The sequence below is a fragment of the Zosterops lateralis genome (assembly GCF_965231275.1).
Source record: "Zosterops lateralis genome assembly, chromosome: 9".
Lineage (NCBI taxonomy): Eukaryota > Metazoa > Chordata > Aves > Passeriformes > Zosteropidae > Zosterops > Zosterops lateralis.
Genome location: NC_139769.1, coordinates 30,628,679 through 30,645,919, shown reverse-complemented (window position 1 = coordinate 30,645,919; position 17,241 = coordinate 30,628,679). Strand labels below are relative to the sequence as shown.

Here is a 17,241-nt window from a genome sequence, read left to right as displayed (position 1 = left end):
GTGGAGTCTGCTACTGCACATGAAAAAACAGCATCTCTATTGAAGGACACGCAAGGGTCCTTCAAACTTAGGGCAGCACAGGACGTGCTCTCTCTCCTTGCCTGGAGCAGTTCCCAGAGCAATCTCTGGAGCCGCTCCAAGAAAGCTTTTAAGTTGTTGGAAACCGCAGGGCTGGCACCCCCAAGTGGTTCCTGCGCTCTCAGTGCAGCCGGAGCCGCCTCTCGCCAGGCTCACCGCTAGAGCTCAGACCCATCCCCCGGGATCCCCAGCACAGCAGCAGCTCTGGCGCCCCGGGCTGGCCCAACTCCCCCAGCCCCTGGCACAGCAGGGGCCAGTTCGGACACGGAGTTTTCCAGAGTGATGTGTTCAGATTTCCTTTTGCTACAGGAAGGAATCCACGAGGACTTGCCCTCACAGAGAGACAGAAGTGTTACAAAACCCTCCTCCAGCCGGTGTCTCTCAGGTACAGAGGGTTAATCCCAAGGATTGATGGTGACAAAGTAAAACTGCCAGTGGTCACTGGTGCTGCTCAAAACCTGAGGGCTTTTGTGCCCTTCCTGATGAGCACATCCTTCAGGAATGGCTGTCCTGTCCCACTTTTAAGTTGTGGACAGGAAACCCTGACCTGTAGCACAGCACGCACTTAGACCCGCCAGGGTGCACAGCTCCTCACAGCCACAGAGTAAATCTTAGCACTCCTGAGCAGCAAATGAGAGCAAACACGGAGCCCCTGCTGCTCATCTCAGAGGACAGAGCAATGCAGAGCTCAGAACTGCCCACAGGTTGGGCTGCTGCCCCCCCAGGATGTCTCTCTGCCTCATGCTAGAGGTAGGCCTGGAGGAACAGGACCAGCAGCTGGTGTGGACAAAGGGCTCATCCAGAGGCCCAGCCCTGCATCTGTTGCCAGTTTGAGGAGGAGGAAGCACTGGATATGTTTAAACTGCACAGGAGAGGAATGAAACTATGAGTGACTTGGGCTCCTGCCCTCTACAATGGCACTACTGGCACAGAGCCTGGAGAGCAGGACACAGCCCTGAGATGAGACAGAAGGTGCAGGGCTGTGTGCCCCAGGCACGCGGAACCTGAGCAAGGGCAGCTGTTTCAGAAGAGACAAAAAGCAGATGTTTCACAAAAGCTCACTTTCCAGATTTATTAAGTAAAGTTAACTGAATTGTTTTCATTTTGTGGGGATTCCTTTCCGTCCAACCCTGTGGGTTAGCAGAGTTGCACAGAATCACTGTTGGACTGTGATAACCCAAATACAACTTTGGCTCATCTCACCGCTGACACATATGGAATGACTTGGGGGTTATTACATGCTGTGTCTGCTTGAGGCAGGTACATGTACAGATCAGCACAAGTTGCAAATGATAGTTTACATCCTTTCAAAACCAAGCAGGGCATCCAGCAAATGCACTGCCATGAGAAGACACATGAGAAAGAAATGATACAGACTTGCAAATACATAAGAAGTTCAAGAGATGCAAGAAACCTCAAACACAAGAAATGTCAAGGGGGGAAAAAACCACTTAAATTCAGACACGATGTGTTCAAATGAAAACCCAGCTGCAATTTAAAGTCCCTTCAAAATGGGAAACATACAGTAACGCAATTAAAGAGAAACCAGGTCTCATCCTGGGAAAAATGTGTCCAAAAGCACTGATGCACAAACAGGTTCAGAGTTCTAAGCAAAATGTCCCTGGGCATTGGTGTACTTGACTCTTGGAGCCAGAGCAAAGCAATTCATTACACTTGCTGGGCCTATTGCTGGCTCTTGGTGGCCTAACAGCATGTAGGATCCCAGATGTCACTGAGAAGGCAGCACGCAAACTGCTGGTTATGGGGAGAAATGCCATGGGCCACATCTCCCAGAGAGCAACTAGAGTAAGGACACCTAATTCTGGCAGCCTGGCTCCACTGCACACGACGATAGTGTAATGTTCTGCAAGGTTCTTCAGTTTTTAGCTCACTCCTTTCTCAGCCTGAGTTGGTCTGTCTTGTGCATGAGCACAACTGGCTGTGCAAAATGATCCAAAAAATAGAAGGGACAGGACCAAAGAAAACTGGCTGAACCTGGGGCTGGCTTTCAGCTCCTATTTTCAAATATCACTTAAAGGTTGGAAATTTATCTACAAAAGAAATAATATAAATGAAATTAAAAAATGGCACCATTCACAAAATTTAAAAAAAAAAAGGAGAAAAGAAAAAACTTACAACACAGCCTCATAAAAATGGCTTTGCAACGAGAGCTCAGTCACAAAACAAAGGGTTCTAGCTCTTCGTACATCAGAAGAGGAAACAAAGCTAAAAAGTACTAGTCCACATTCTCTTAATAAGTTAAACTTACTTTCCCTCCCCCTTCTACAAAAGGGGTAGAAGCAAAAGGGAAAAAAGGCTACTAAAAATTAACCCAAAAAAAAAAAAAAAAAAAAAAAAAAAAGATAGGAGAGAAGGAGAGAGTGCGAGAGAGAGAGAGAGAGAGAGAGAGAGAGTGAGAGAGAGAGAGAGAGAGAGAGAGAGAGAGAGAGAGTGCGAGAGCAGTCTGTGGTCAGAGGCTCAGAGAAGGGCTGAGTTCCTTTTAAGGGTTTAAAAGACACAAAACAGTTCCTCAAAAGTTCCCTCTCTTCAACAGTTAGCTCAATGCTGTAGCCATGGAAACTCAAGTAGATACTGGAGGAGAGATTGCGGCAGATCCATGGCCGTGCTTAATCCTCGATGATTATGGGCTCATCATTCATGGGCTGGCGGAGCTGCACTGCCTGCATGGGCCGCAGGATAATCGGCTTGTAAGGGCGTCTGGCGGCTCGCTTGGCTTCCGAGGAGGAGAGCAGCTTGCGGATTTTCCTGCAGACAGCAAGGAAGAAAGGCACGGATTACAGAGGCACCATGGGCTTCTCTCCTTCTCCAAGGGAAACTGGGCCTACACACACTGCTGGCAATGGTTCTTTCTGCAATGTCTGCCCTGGGAAACTCAGATTTTCTCATTTATAAACCCTCCCAATGAAGAGGAAACTGCATTCTCTGCTCCAGAATCTTTTCCCTGTAGAGCAGAAGGCATTCTGGTCCAGCCTTGTAGGACCAGTGTCTGTTGCTGTGAATAGAACACGTGAAATAGTCAGGACAGCCAGTTTCGACGCCACTGATTTATTCTGAATTTATTTTGATCAGTTGGATGTGCTGCAGGTAGCTCTGGGGAAGTTTACAAAGCCAAGTCAACACCAACAGGGTGTTTCCCCTTCTTGCTTCTCCCACACTGTGTGTGCCCAACCCAGAGATGGGTAATATTCACATCTTGTATTTGGCTAAAGATTTCCCTGCTGTACAGTGTATGTACAGCACTGGCAACAAGTGCCATCAGATGCAGGAAGCTGTTTTCCATATGGAGAGAAAACAAAAGACATAAAGTTTTAAAATTACCAAAATAAGTTAGACAGAGATAAATACTGAATGATTGCTTGTTTCTTTTTGTTAATACCAGGCTCAAAGATAAAGGTATCATTAAAAAAAACCCCATCCAAACCCAAAAATGCAACAATAATGAAAAATGTACTCTGTCATTAAAATGAGGAATTCTTTTACAGAGGATGTTGGGGTGGTCAAAGGCACAGAGAGATTTAAAAGTAATAAATATTCACAAAACCGGTACCCACTATGAGTCTTCAGCTCAGGAACTGGGCCAATCAGAGGGGTCTGATAAGGCAGCACTTCCTTCCCTCACAGGCTCCTGACAGAATGAGGTTTTGGCTGACCAAGAGAGGAAGGCCTCTACAGCCCACATTTCAGCCACCTATCCCCCAGTTTCATTTAGGGAACACTGCTAGGGCCAAAACCCCCTTTGGTTGGTTGTGTTGGTTGTTGGGAGTTTTTTGGTTGGTTTGGTTTATTTGTCAATGGAAGAGAGACCTTCTCACTGAGCTGATGCCTACCACTGTGCTGATTTCTGCCTTTAAGATGTGATGGTTGCTGAAGAAAGTGGTCAAAAAACCTTCCCCTCTCCTCAAAAACTTCTTTAGCACCACTAGAACTGACAAACCATCAACTTCAGCTGAAGATTTTGATTAACTTCTTGTTAGATTTGGTCATCACTTGTTTTTTTTTTTTTTGCCCACTGAGCAGGACAAGCTGCTGCACTTACACAGACACATTTTTTCTTTGCCCTGTTCTCGCCGTTTCTTCAGCACCCTCTAAAACTAAAAGGCCACAGGGCGAGGAGAGGTGAAAACAAGGTGGCAAAGTGGTAGTTAGGGAAGAAAAAAATCCGGATATAATGACTTTTCCAAGATGTTTGACTGCGGTTGATCCACTTTTAGCCAGCAGAGCTCCTTGCAGCACCCGCGTGTGCTCCAGTAGCCACGCTGCCATCAGAAATATGTCCTCCAGCATTCTAGATTCTGATCAGGTCACCCGCTGCCTCCACTTGCATGAGTTATAAATGCCAAGTTCCTTACTGGAAGCCTTAAATTCAAAAACTTATTCCTTTCATTCAACAAACTTTTCAAACTGCTCCTTCAGAGCCATACAGTTTTCCAGCACTGTTCTCAACAGAGCTACACAAAAAGGGGAGAGGGGGGAGCGTGTAAAGCTTCAGGGAAACCTACTTGCTGTGACTGAAAACACAGCCTGACCCTCAGCTGGAGGATGATATGCAGATATTGCAGCTAGATTGATTGCTATGGAGCCAACACAAAGCTTAAATTGTTTCAGAGCTCACAAACAAGTCTTACATTCCTGACACTGGAATGCAGCAGATGGTTCAGGGAAAAGTTAGAGGTGAAATGCCCGACAGAAAACCCGTGCCACTGACAATGCTCCATCGCTCAGGCTTCCCTGCTCTTCACAGCCTGCCAAAAATCTCCTTTCACCACTCATCAGTCAGCTAAGCAGCAGGGCTGTCAGACAAAGAAGCCTGGGTGAGGTTTTTTTTATTTTCTTCCTCTCTCTATTTTTAAATGGAAGTGGTAAAATCTCACTGAGCTGATGTCTATCACTGAATCATGATTTTCATTAGAGTTGTGCTGGTTGCTTTGGGACTGATCCTCCCTCGGTCGGTGGTTCTGTGTGAGCAGAAGATTCTGTGTCTGCAGTAAATTGTTGTCACAGCCAACACCACACTGGATGAATGCTGTTATAGTTCCGTTCGGGTCAAAGGGCAGGACCTTGTACTGACATGCTGCCACCATGCATCTGCCGTATTTCACGTGCCTTGGATGGTGAAGATGTCAAGAAGAGCTCCCGAGATTCAGGATTATGAAACAAGCCTTGAGCATCTAAAGAGTGCATTATAGACTGTATACCCTGAGTCCACAGTGGCACATGAATCTGAGAGCTGCAACAGGATCCTAGTACCTCTTTATCAGAGATACAGCAGTAATAAAAAACCTGCTTCCCCTGAAGATTAAATTCTTCTCTCACTTTATTTACAATTATACATGGAATTCCACTGCTTTTTTTCACAGCATCTTGCAGGCATAGAGAGAAGAAAGGAAAGACATGGCAAAGACAGGAGCTGCTGTGAAATGCACCGTTACATTTAAGGTGTCCATAAGAACAAGTCTGACCGGGAAATTAATTTCATGTTTCTTCTGAGTTCCAACGAGGTGTTTCCTTGCACTGAAAGCTCATTATCCAACAGAGCAGTGGTTATTAACTTGAATGTTACCAGTATCACCTATTCTACAAAGCCCATCTTTGATACTAGGCCCACAGAACAGTTCCCTGACACTTGAAATGCTTTGTAGGTTAAGGAGAAGTTTGGAGATGCCAGGACTCTTGACTATGACTTTTGTCAAGAGTCAAGAGCAAATGAACAAAATGAAGACTCAGAGCAGTGCCAAATTTAGTAGTACCAGAAGAGACAAAGCACTAAAACTCTCAACCTCCTCAGTCATTTGAAGGGTTCAGACATCCAGTAATTCTCAGGTCCATCTCTGCTAGTGGAGGGAAAGGTAAATGAATCTCTGCTGTTGGGGCACTGATAGTGCAAGTGTTGATAACTCCAGGCTTCAAGACCAAGACAGAAGCCAGACAGCATCTCTGCTGTCAGAGAGGGCTGGAAAGCAGGGCTGCAGCTTTGCTCTGACCTTCCTCAAGGTTACCCAGGAGGGAGGAATCAAGTTCTTGGGAAGAAACCACACAAGCCAATTTCTTTACCTTCTCACCACACCCAGGAGCAACAATCCTGTCCTAGGAGTACCATTACTGGGAACTTTGCCTTAGGGATCAGGTCACATAGCTTCTACCACTCTGTCAGCAGTTTGTAAACAGTTTGAAGCGAAACTCACACAAGGAAAGTTTCTTCTACTATTTTTATCCTGTGGGAAGACCAACAGAAAGGACTAGGACTAGCAGAAGCAGTACTACCAAAGGTGGAAGATGGACACTGTGGGGCTAAATCAACACTGCTACTTGTGGCAAATACAAACCACTGAAAAATTAGTCAACTCAGCCCATGGAAACCCTCTGTCACTTGCAGGTTTCAGGACCCAGATGTCCTGAGGGATAATGCAACAGGACATGCAGAGCTCTGTGTACAGGAGGCTCTGCTCCTCAGTGTCACCCATGAGCCAAAACGGCCCTATCCTGTCCCATTGTGATGGGACCTCCGAGGACACTGATGGGTCTGAACCAGGTGAATTCTTACCTCAGCCTTCCCTCCCTTTGCACCCTTTTCCTACAGCAACTGCTCTGGAAGAATAATAAGAATCTGCTTTCTCTGAAATGTAAGTGCATGATTATTTCCCACCCTTTACCCACCTCAGCACTGGCTGTGGTCTCTGCATTCAGTTTGTAACATCAGATGTGCTGATGAGATCTCTCTCTCTCTAACCACAACACCAGCTGCAGCACCCACAAACCAAAAAACATCCCCTTAAAGCCTCTGAAAGACCACGTTTCTTACCTGGTTTCTTCAGTGGCCATGTAAAAAACATCATCTGGTGCATCAATCCAGTTCATCCTCCTCCTTTTCACTGGAGGCATGGATCCACCGCGAATTAATCGGACTTTTGTTGGGTATGATTTCCCATTGAGCAGCAAGTTTCGGCTTGGTCCCTAACGTGATACATAAAACAGCACAGTTATGGACTGCAAGAAACCTGCAGCAACATGTGCTAAGCACACAAAGGAAAAGAGAATTAAAGGCTTGCTGAGAATTTAAGGTAAACACCTCCCCCTCTGGCCCAGGACTGAACACAGAATTCACACATAAGCAACTGTTCACAAGCAGTACAAGTTAGGCACCTTCAATATGCAATAGGACAGCAATACTTCAGCGACAGGACAAATAATAAATGAAAGGCATTACCAATAATTTGTGGCTTGTGTCTGAAAGGTGACATCAAGTTCAAAAGATTGAGCATCAGACTTAGATTTCAGCTACTACCATAAATCTAGAGCAACTCTATTGATTTCAGGGACGGAAATCTAGCTACAGAGCAAATAAAATACAAAACTCAGAATTTACAGTTATTCTGGAGTACCACACTTACCCGTATCCTTTTTGTTCTAGGGAGGTAATATTTAATGAGGATAGTATAGAATTAAATATATTGTTGAAAACAAATCTAGTACTACAAAGCTTAGCAGCTTTCATGATAAAACCCTTTTAGTATTGAACACCACAGATCTCCCATAACATGTTTGCTTTGCGAATCAACACAGGCATCATTTTCCAGACTCACAGTAACCCCCTCACACTCAGCTGGAAAAACATGAGCTGTTATTAAGAGAGGTACAGATGAAAGGGAGCAAAGTGTTAAGCTTCTCAAATGCAGCTGTCCTTGATCACTGAAGTCCAGTTCTGCTACCCCTCCTTCCTGCTGATCAGCACATTGAGAAATCCCACTGGAATCAGTAACACTGAACAGCTAGCAAAGATGCAAAATGAAGGCCCAGAAAATTTGATATGCATAAATTAAAGCTGGTCAGAAAACACTCTATATAAATTCAATGCTGGTATTTCACAGGCCATCGTCCAAGGTCAGACCATCTCCCCAGATGCACCAAGGCTTCCCCTTCTGCCTACAGAATGGGAAACTGAGCATTTGTGTGAAGATGTCTGCCCTGGGAGATCCACCTCAAAAGGAATGGTGGGAACACGTGGTCTTCAAATCCTTAAGTGTCAGGTCATTGCAATAGCTCAACTGAATTTTAACACCTTGACTTAGAAAGGGAAGAATTCAGTCTAAAAACCAAGGGAAAAAAACCCAACAAAACCCCGTGTCTGTCTCATTTTGTATCTGAGCAGAAAACAAAAAATGATAATGACTTATTTTTTGACCAGCCTTAATCAACTGCTCTAGCAAAATCTGCTGCCTGTAGAACATCAGGGCTTTAGAGCTAAACAAAAACTCCCACCTTTTAAAACTCTAAGCTCTTTAAAATTGTTGCATACAAGTGCAGTAACAACTTCATTTCTTAGTTACCCAGCTCCATGTAATACAAGACAGCTTCAGCACCACAGCAGACCACTGAAATACTTCAACAATTGCTTTTAGATTTGACATTTGTTAAGCAGAAGGTTTCAAATAAAAAAAATTTCTGATGGCATTTTTTTTAACCTCCTCCAGGTTTCTCCAAGAAATTCCCTTCATTAAGGTTGCAAAGCATATTTTCTCCACATATGCAAGATACACAGGAGAACAACTCCAGAAGAAGTTCTTGGAAATACCTAAGAAGGGCACCCCTGTGCTTCCAGGTTGCCTTTTCTCTACCTACATGGTGAAATCTATTTCAAATTATACATCCTGAAATGAGGACGTTTAATTTTTCAACGCTTGATCAGGCAACCAGAAATCAAGGCAGTTCTGGGAGTTCCACCCTAAAACACCTAAGAAGTATTAAGCCATCAGAGATTTCTCCCACTGCTGACTTGGTTGATTCAGCAGACACAAACAAGTAGCCAGTCTTCTCAGTGAAATGGAATGAAGCTGAATTCATGTAGGAATACAATTTACCACTTCGGATTGAGGAACAAACCAAAGGAATGCTCTGTTATTCCAAGCAGCCTGGCACGCCCAAGTTCTGGCCTCCCCTGAGGCCACTGCACGCTTCCCCAAACACTGTCAGGTTCTATAATGCCTGTGATCATTGTGCAGTGACCATCAGTCACACCTGCTGCTGACTGACTTGTGTCACAGGGATCCTGCTAACACTAATGCATTGTGGCACTTCAGCTAACGAGGCAAGCTCCACTTGATCAACATCAGATCATTTTTGCAGCGAGGGGAAATATATGCTTGAACTTGTTTCCCAAAAGCTACAGGCAGTGTGGAAAAGGGATGCACAGCCTTTGCACTGGCCCCTTCACAATTTAGTGAGAAAGCATTCTGCCAGAGATACATCAATCAGACTGGCTATTTGCTTCTGTCCTTTGATTAAATTCAACATAGTAGATGAAAGGCTACAAATAATTTTTACTAAAAAAAAAAAAAAAAAAAAAAAAAGAGTAAAATACAAGTATTCTCAGCAGGTAACTTTCACGCTACCTTGCCAAAAAAAGCAACAAAAACAACAACAACAACAAAAAAAACCACACCACCAACCAACCAACCAGTTTTCCAAACAAATCCTTCCATCATTTAAACCTTTCTTCTTCAGAGAAACACATTCCACCTAGAAACACATCCCAGAACTTTGCTGTAAGCAGCCACTCAGTTTCTGCATGAGCAGAAACAAAATGCTCCATTCAAAACAGGATCTGGTTTATAGATATCAGGATAGACAGATTTGAGGTTTAAATTGTATTTAACCACTAAGATGATTCAGATGCCCCAGAATATTTTTTTTTCTATTCAGTGAATTGGGATGTATGACCAGCTGCAAACAGCAAAGGTGGAAGTGAAGCACTACGGTTTAATAGGGTGTTCTATCTAGTGTGGGTTAATAATTCTTCTTTTCCCTGTTTTGGTTAAATGAACATTCTCTTACCATTTGTCTGGTTTGTCCGTGGTTAGGCAGACCTAACAAACAGGAAAGAGAATAGAGCTGGTAAGACCATTGCTTTTCCAAGACAGAAAAAAGTACAAAATCAAAACACACGCAGCTATGATTACAACTGTGTTGTTTTGCTAAGCCTAGAGTTGCCTACTGAACTGACTTCTGCCCTCCTGGAAAGGTGACTGAGAAAAGCTTCGACAACATGGTTTGAAGAGCAGAGGCCCCAAGTCACAAACATATTCCACTGGCCCAGTCTCTTCTCCATTTTCTCAAACCTTGCTTCACACTACCACTAGAAGCACACCTCTTTCAGATCCCAGGTTTGCTGCACGTCTGGGGAAAAATCTGACGTTCTCTTTTAATCTGAGGAATTTACTGACGTCAACAAGGAGAAAGTGGAAGGCATTATTCACTGCCAAGACAGCAACAAACAGAATCTTTCTTATCCTCTTTGGGTCCCCTGGGAACTCCTCAGCTCAGATGTCAGCTACAAGCTGTTAGCAAACAGAGCATATCTGCTGAACCTGCCACACATAAACACCTCCTCAGGCACAGAGCACAGGCACTGCAGCTATCACAGAGCCCTTTCCCAGCCACGCACAGCACCAGGCACCATGGCTCGCTGTGACCAGGTGCTTTGCTGTGCTATCAGGTACCCCTTCACACTGCCCTCCACTGTACTGTGCACACACAGGACCCTGTAGGACCCACAAAGCTCCTGGGATTTGAGGGTAAGGCGTGTGGCTGTAAGGCAGCACGGCCTGGAACAGAATGGACTGGGAGACCCAATAAAGCTGTTTGTTAGTTTGGTTTTCCAAGATGCACGTTCCCAGAAAACACCACTTCATTAGCATCCATGCACCAAAGCATCTTCCTCAGCCCCTTCTGGCTGAGAACCACAATGTCAGTGCATCAAATCCAACAGGTACTACAGGACGGGCATCATAAAATGCTATTGCTGTCTGCAAAAGGTCTCAGTATGAATCTTGATTTCACATACACAGGATCTTTGAACCTTCCCATTGCTAGTGAGTTAGCTGGGATGAAAGAGAAAAACTTTTTAAAGAATCTAGCCAGAATGAACTTTCACAGCTCATGGCCTGTATTCCAGCAGGTTCCTGGAGGTTCTTATTGGTAAAACCTAACACATTGTTCTTGCATCAAGTGTGACAGGAAACACAGGGCACGGTAGAGTCAGGAGTGAGGAAGGCGGAACTGGGGACATTTCTGAGCATTGAGTATCACGATACATTAGAATCACCAGTTTATATCAAGTGCATTTTCCATCCTGTGTAGAGGTTATGCTGTTAGCTACTTCAAATGAGAAGACACATGGTTTCAGTTCTTGCCACATTTTTGTGCCTAAGTATCCACAGAGATTAAGAAATAGCTGCCAAAAAGATTTCCATCAAGTCTGTAGGACAGATGTACCAGGCACTGAGTAAGAAGGCCAGTAACAACCTTTGGATGTTGACAAAGGCAGTGCATGCGCCAGATAATTATGTTTTTACACAGGAGCAGCCACTGCATCCAAAACACAGCTGTGAGCAGCTGTATGGGATGGATGGACAAAGGGCTCTACGGATGCTGGGAAACAGCACAACCAGCAGGATGCAACCAGAATTTGTCAGCTTCAGAGCTAAGCTCCAGCACTTGTTACTTTCTTCCCCCTTCCATAACTCAAAGATTATGTTTTCTCCATTCACAGAAACTCTGAGAGATGTAAATCAACTGACTCTAGTCCCTGGATTGAAGCCATATCCTTTCTTTTAATCACACTCCAGATGAGTTCTTTTCTTGTAGTAAGAACATCCCTGATGCCAGAAAAGACTGTCCTGATATGTGGCTGCTGCTGCAACGATCATTGCTGGATGTACAACAGACAGTAAACAGTGCTATTTCCAAGCACCAGAAGTAAACCATAATATTCCATAGTGAGATTTAAACTAAGCAAAGGCTGAGCAGAACTGCTGCTTGCTCTGAGCCCCAAAGCTTCAGAGTCCTCAAGCAGCATGGAAGCAGTGCTGACAATAGGGACACACCTCCCTCCCAAATTGCTATTTCTAGGATAAAGCTGCCCATGACAACTTTTTGCTCCAGTAAAATAGGACACAAAACAAACCTACAGCTTCAGTGCCATTTATACACTTGCTTTCACAGCAATAAGGTATCAATTCGCATATTAATATTGGTGAATTAATCCATGAATTTTCACTTTAGTCACACTTCAATAACTGGAGTCTGAAAGAAAGAAAGAAAGCAAGCACTAAAATGATCTAATTCAGTTTGCAATTAAAAAACCAGTATCATAGTAAGAGCATATGCAGCCAAAGGAGTGTAATTAAATGAGCAACTTCTCTGCACAGTCATCACCAAGGAGAGACAGAGAGACAACACATCTGTAACCCATTGTGGAACAGCTGGCAAGTCAACAGGATGCATCTGGACTGGAAACAATGGATTCTCACCCAAAAGTTTTTGGTGGCTTCTGTGTGAGAGAGGAAGCCTGTGAGACAGGCATCTCTAAAAACTAAACCAATCCTGTGTCTGTGGGTGAGTGGTGTAACAGGCAGAGAACTCACCATGCGAGACTCACACCTGCCCCACGCGCCTGCTCCACTTTCACAGATGAAGATTTGAGAGATGTCTCCCCACGCATCCAAAAGCAGGTTAAAAACAAGCTAGCATAAGAATTTAAATCAGAAGCAAAATACAGCAGTTCTGGCAGCTCCTCTCCAGAAAAAAAAAAAAGTCTGACTATATTTTATGGATGAATGTCTAGAGAAGACACAGAGTAGAAAATGTGATTAGTCTTTTTGAGGATATCTAAAGGTCCAACTGCTTGAATTTACACAGCTCCACATCAGCATCAACACTGACCTCCTCCAAATGACACAAAAATACACAAACAACAAAAGGACATGTTTTCAGGATTGACCAAACCTTTAAAACCACACAGTGTAAAGGTATATAGTGACAAATTCGAGCAGGTCTTCCACTCTTTTGCAGCCAAAGAAATTGAAATATATGCTGAAAACTCCAGATTAAAAGTTAGGGCTTTTTTCCATAGCACTGAAAAGAACCAAAGCTGTAGAAAATCTCTTGTCATGCAATTCCTCCTGCCAGTATCCTCTATACACTGAAATAAAGAGAAAGCCCCAGAGGATAAAATGAAGACTAAGTCAATTGAAGGTATAGCTGCAGAGATCATAAATATCCTTTGCCACAGACTATTCTACACCTTACTGAAATGGCAATAGAACAGCTGATCCCTGCACAGAGATTAACCGGCACCCTCAGGGCAGGTCTGCTCCCCACAGCTCAGTGGCAAGGACCTCGGAACTGTTCCTCAAGCTAAGCACAATAGCAGAGATTTTGGCTGAAAACCAGTCCAGCAGGTTACTATGCCCTAATGATCCCTTCATTCCCGAAGTACCAAAGCAGACACGAATATACTTTCTCCTAGTGAAATACAGGTGGAGAAGGACTACTATAAACAGCAACAGAAGTCTGTCGCTGCTGCTACTTTGCAGCTTTGTGTTCTATTTTGAGGATGGGGAAACCACCTCTCCTCCAAACAACCTGTTCCTTTTCTAACAATCTCATGTCATTTGAATCTCATGCTTTTGGATTTGTTTAAAAAAGAAAAAAATTGAATGAGAGAATGCCTAAACTTCCAGCAGTAACTACAGCACTGCCCCAAGAGCATGCTGTGGGAGTAGGGGATAGCTGGCACCCAAAATTACAAAGAGAAAGAAAGAATCTAATTTCCCACTGGAAAGCAAACCAGCACACCTGGTCCCACTGGATGCCTGACTCTAGACCTGCTCTTTGCTGCTCCAGTCCCAGCCCCTGCGACTCAGTATCTCAATGGCAGAATTCCAAAACTACTCCCACTGCTCACATTCTGCCTGCTATTTTACCAACACAACACACAACTGCCATGTGGAGAAGCAGGAGAGCCTAAACCCTCAGCAGTGAGCCCAGCACCGGCCGGAGCACAGGGATATTTCTATGAAGTTACTACAGCAAGCTTCAAGAAGCTACTTGAAGAAGCATGGAGAACTTCCAGCTAAGTCAGAAACTTTGGAAACTTGGTCAGTGTTTTTCCACGCCTGAACATACACACTGCTGCTGTATATTTACAGCCCATTTCACAGTCTGACACAAGTCTGCAGAACTGTACCAAGGAGGAAGAGCAGCCCAGCTTACAGCCTGGACACAACTCAGAGTTGGTAAACTTGTGTTTACTCAGTTACTAACTCCAATCTTGCACATATCCACCACATACAAAAAGCCAATGGATCCTTCATCAAGCAATTAGTTAGTCACAGACGGCATTTGGTTTTTACTCTGTTTATCCACAGCAAGTATCATGCAGAACATGTAATATGCACTAAAACTAAGAAGCACATCTTCAATTACAATGAATGCAGAGAATTTCACACACTCCTTCACAACCAGCGACTTCACTATTGCTCTCTAAAATCCATATACTCTTCATATGCATTTTCCTGTTCCAAAAGTAATCCTCCTCCTGGGACTCCATCCTTCCCAGCAGTAACAAAAACATCAACAGTACCACATTTGTGAGCAAACTAGAAAAAAATATAAGAATTTGTGCATGAATGAGGCTTGATGAACAAGGATTTCACTCCAAGTTATTGGTTCACTCAAGGCAGTCCTAGTGTGTTGACATATACACACATACACACTTTGCCAGCTTGCAAGAACACTTTAGCACCCTTGCCTGTCTTGTAACTGCCAAGAGTGTTTTACCACTGTGAGTGTCCACCTTCTAACAATCAGAGGCTACAAACTTTCAGAAATGTAAGTGCAACAAGCAGAACAGAGCATAAATTGTGCCTAACACCACCTAGACTAATATTTTCTTAAAATTCTGTTGTACATAAAAACAATGTTAAAATTGCAATTTACTTACCTAAGTAAGTTCCTACCAAGATTGGCAAAGGAAAAGGAAAGAAAAGATTTACGGTTAAAAAAGGGAAAGATTCGCATAGTTCAGAATACAGTAGCTCAGCCCCATGCAACAAATAGAGATACATAGACTGGTTTGGCTGCAATGAAACACAGAAGTGATCACACTTCTCTGTTGGACAGATAAAACTAAGACAACATTAAACACACAGTAACTCCAAATGAGAGATTTTGCAAAGAACAGCTTTAATTTTGGATGAGTAAGTGCTGGTCTGTACCTAGTTCCTTCCACCAAGCCCTGCACATTAACCTCACTGGATTTGGACAGCACTTCCTAAAATGCTTGGTCCAGCAGGTCACACTCACTTGCTGTAACCACAGCCTCTCCCAGATGATGCGTTTGTTCATGCAAGGGTGTACCTCCTGCAACAAGCACTTCAAGAACTCTGCTAATACTTTCTCAACAGTGACATCCAACTGCAGAGAGCCAGAAGCACTCTTTGGATAAGCACATTGAGAATGGAGAGCTGCTTTCTGTCTCAGGGTTGAGTCAATCAATACTGTCCATTCATATTCCAAAAAGAGCATCATTGTGGATTCTGCCTGACTGTAACACACCAAGTGGTTAAAAAAAGAGGAGACAAAATTACGCACCTCACTGCTTTAGGATTTGCTGATCCAAGCTATTGGAACTAGAAAGCACTGAAATATTCACTGTTTTTAGCATCATATATGTGTGTGTGTGTGTGTCTCTGTATATATTTGAATGATATGTGTCACACATTCCACTCAGTTATAAATTCAGGCTTTGTACTATCCAGGGCACTTGCAATTCTGCCCTTGCTCTGTTATACATTAATTTCCTCTCACATTAATTACACCTTGCTCTCTACCACTGCCTTAGGATATGCACTCTCCTCAATCAATGGTCACATCTTACTCCATGCCATCACTTCTAAATGAAATAGTTTTCACTAGCTGATCCACAGAGCATGATGACCATCTGCTGATTTTATTTTCAGATCTTTCTTTGTAACACCAAAAGAATCTAATCACAGTAACAAGGCTAAACTGAAGGCAAGTGAAAATTGTTTCATTTGGCATCTGAATACAAAATCCCACATGAAATTCTCAAAAATAATCAGTACTTCCAGTAAAGAATCTTAAAGCTAGGAAGTTGCACAGGCACGTGGTTCTTGGTGTCTCCAAAAAGCAATTCAAGCAACTTGACAATCTTCCCAGCTGTGCTGCAGTTGGCAGTGAACATTTGCTCTCTTGTCACTAGTCAGCATTACTGGGGTCTGGATTCCAACAGCTAAAGTCAGGCCTTTTCCCCAGCACCCCACCATTTACTAAAGGACCAATGCTCCCTGCCATTTACAGTAATTCCTGGATGGGCTGGATCCATCCAGATTTCCATTGGCTAGTTATCCCTCGGTTTAGAAAAATAGCTGGGTCACTGGTGATAAAGTCAGAATTTTAATGCAACTTATGCATACACTTAAGTCCACATTTTCTGCAAGTCTAAGTCAGCCATCTGTGTGTGTGTGTGTGTGTGCATGTATATATAAAATATTGAGATATTTTTGGTCCCCTACATAGCTGATGTTAGAGAATTTCCCTATCTTTCCACTTGATAGCTGGTTTTGTTCAAGAACAGTATTTCCACTGTCATGCTCATCTCTTGAACTAAGGTCATGGCAGGCTGATGAATGCTTCCACTTCTGGTTCATTCACGTTTCTCAAAAAGGATGTGAGAAACAATGAACCAGAACATGTTAAATCAGACTGACATTCCGCATGGGTTTAGAAATCCCCAGCAGCAGAAGCAAGGTATTCCAACAGTAAATTAACCCCACTCAAAAATCTGCAGCTTGTTTCCAGCCAAAGTTCCCTACTGTACCTTCTGGCTACTGCAGCTCATTATTCCACACCCAGCTAGACTAAAAGCCCTCTATTATTATACTTCTGCTGTTCCTGTCAGCAGAGACAAACATCTACAACTTCCACTTTGATAAGAGCATTTTCCATTATACAGTGTGTTTTCCAGTCCCTTCACTGTTCTCATGGCTCTTCTATAAACCTTCTCCAATTTTCAGCATTCAATCCACTACCATGTTATCAATGCAAGTTTGTTGCTGGGAAAAGCTTTCCCTTTATTGCAGCTACTCATTCATGTTCTCCCACTTTCTGCCAATTTTAGAAGCGCATGCGATGACCCTGAAAAACAAATTTGATTAGATGAAAGCCAGCATGGTATAAAAGAGAGGGGAGAAAAAAAAAAATCTAACAATGCTCCCTCCCTTCCTCAAGCAGGAATTTGCAGAGCCAAGTATCACAGAGATACCATAATGCATCGCTGAAAGG

The 17,241-nt window shown here is 43.5% G+C and overlaps 1 protein-coding gene across 2 annotated transcripts in view; it reads right to left on the bottom strand.

The window, feature by feature from the left end:
• Nucleotides 1–1,141: 1,141 nt before the first annotated feature.
• The window catches only part of MTA1 (metastasis associated 1), a 76,845-nt gene continuing 60,745 nt past the window's right edge, over nt 1,142–17,241 (bottom strand). The window contains exons 18-20 of one of the 2 annotated variants that reach the window (XM_083867214.1): nt 9,928–9,959; nt 6,899–7,050; nt 1,142–2,844 (exon numbers count right to left, since the gene is read on the bottom strand). In XM_083867214.1, coding sequence (XP_083723340.1) covers nt 2,706–2,844; nt 6,899–7,050; nt 9,928–9,959 — 323 coding nt within the window. In that variant the 3' untranslated portion in view covers nt 1,142–2,705. The remainder of the gene's footprint in view (nt 2,845–6,898; nt 7,051–9,927; nt 9,960–17,241) is intronic. The other variant, XM_083867215.1, reaches the window with a different exon arrangement.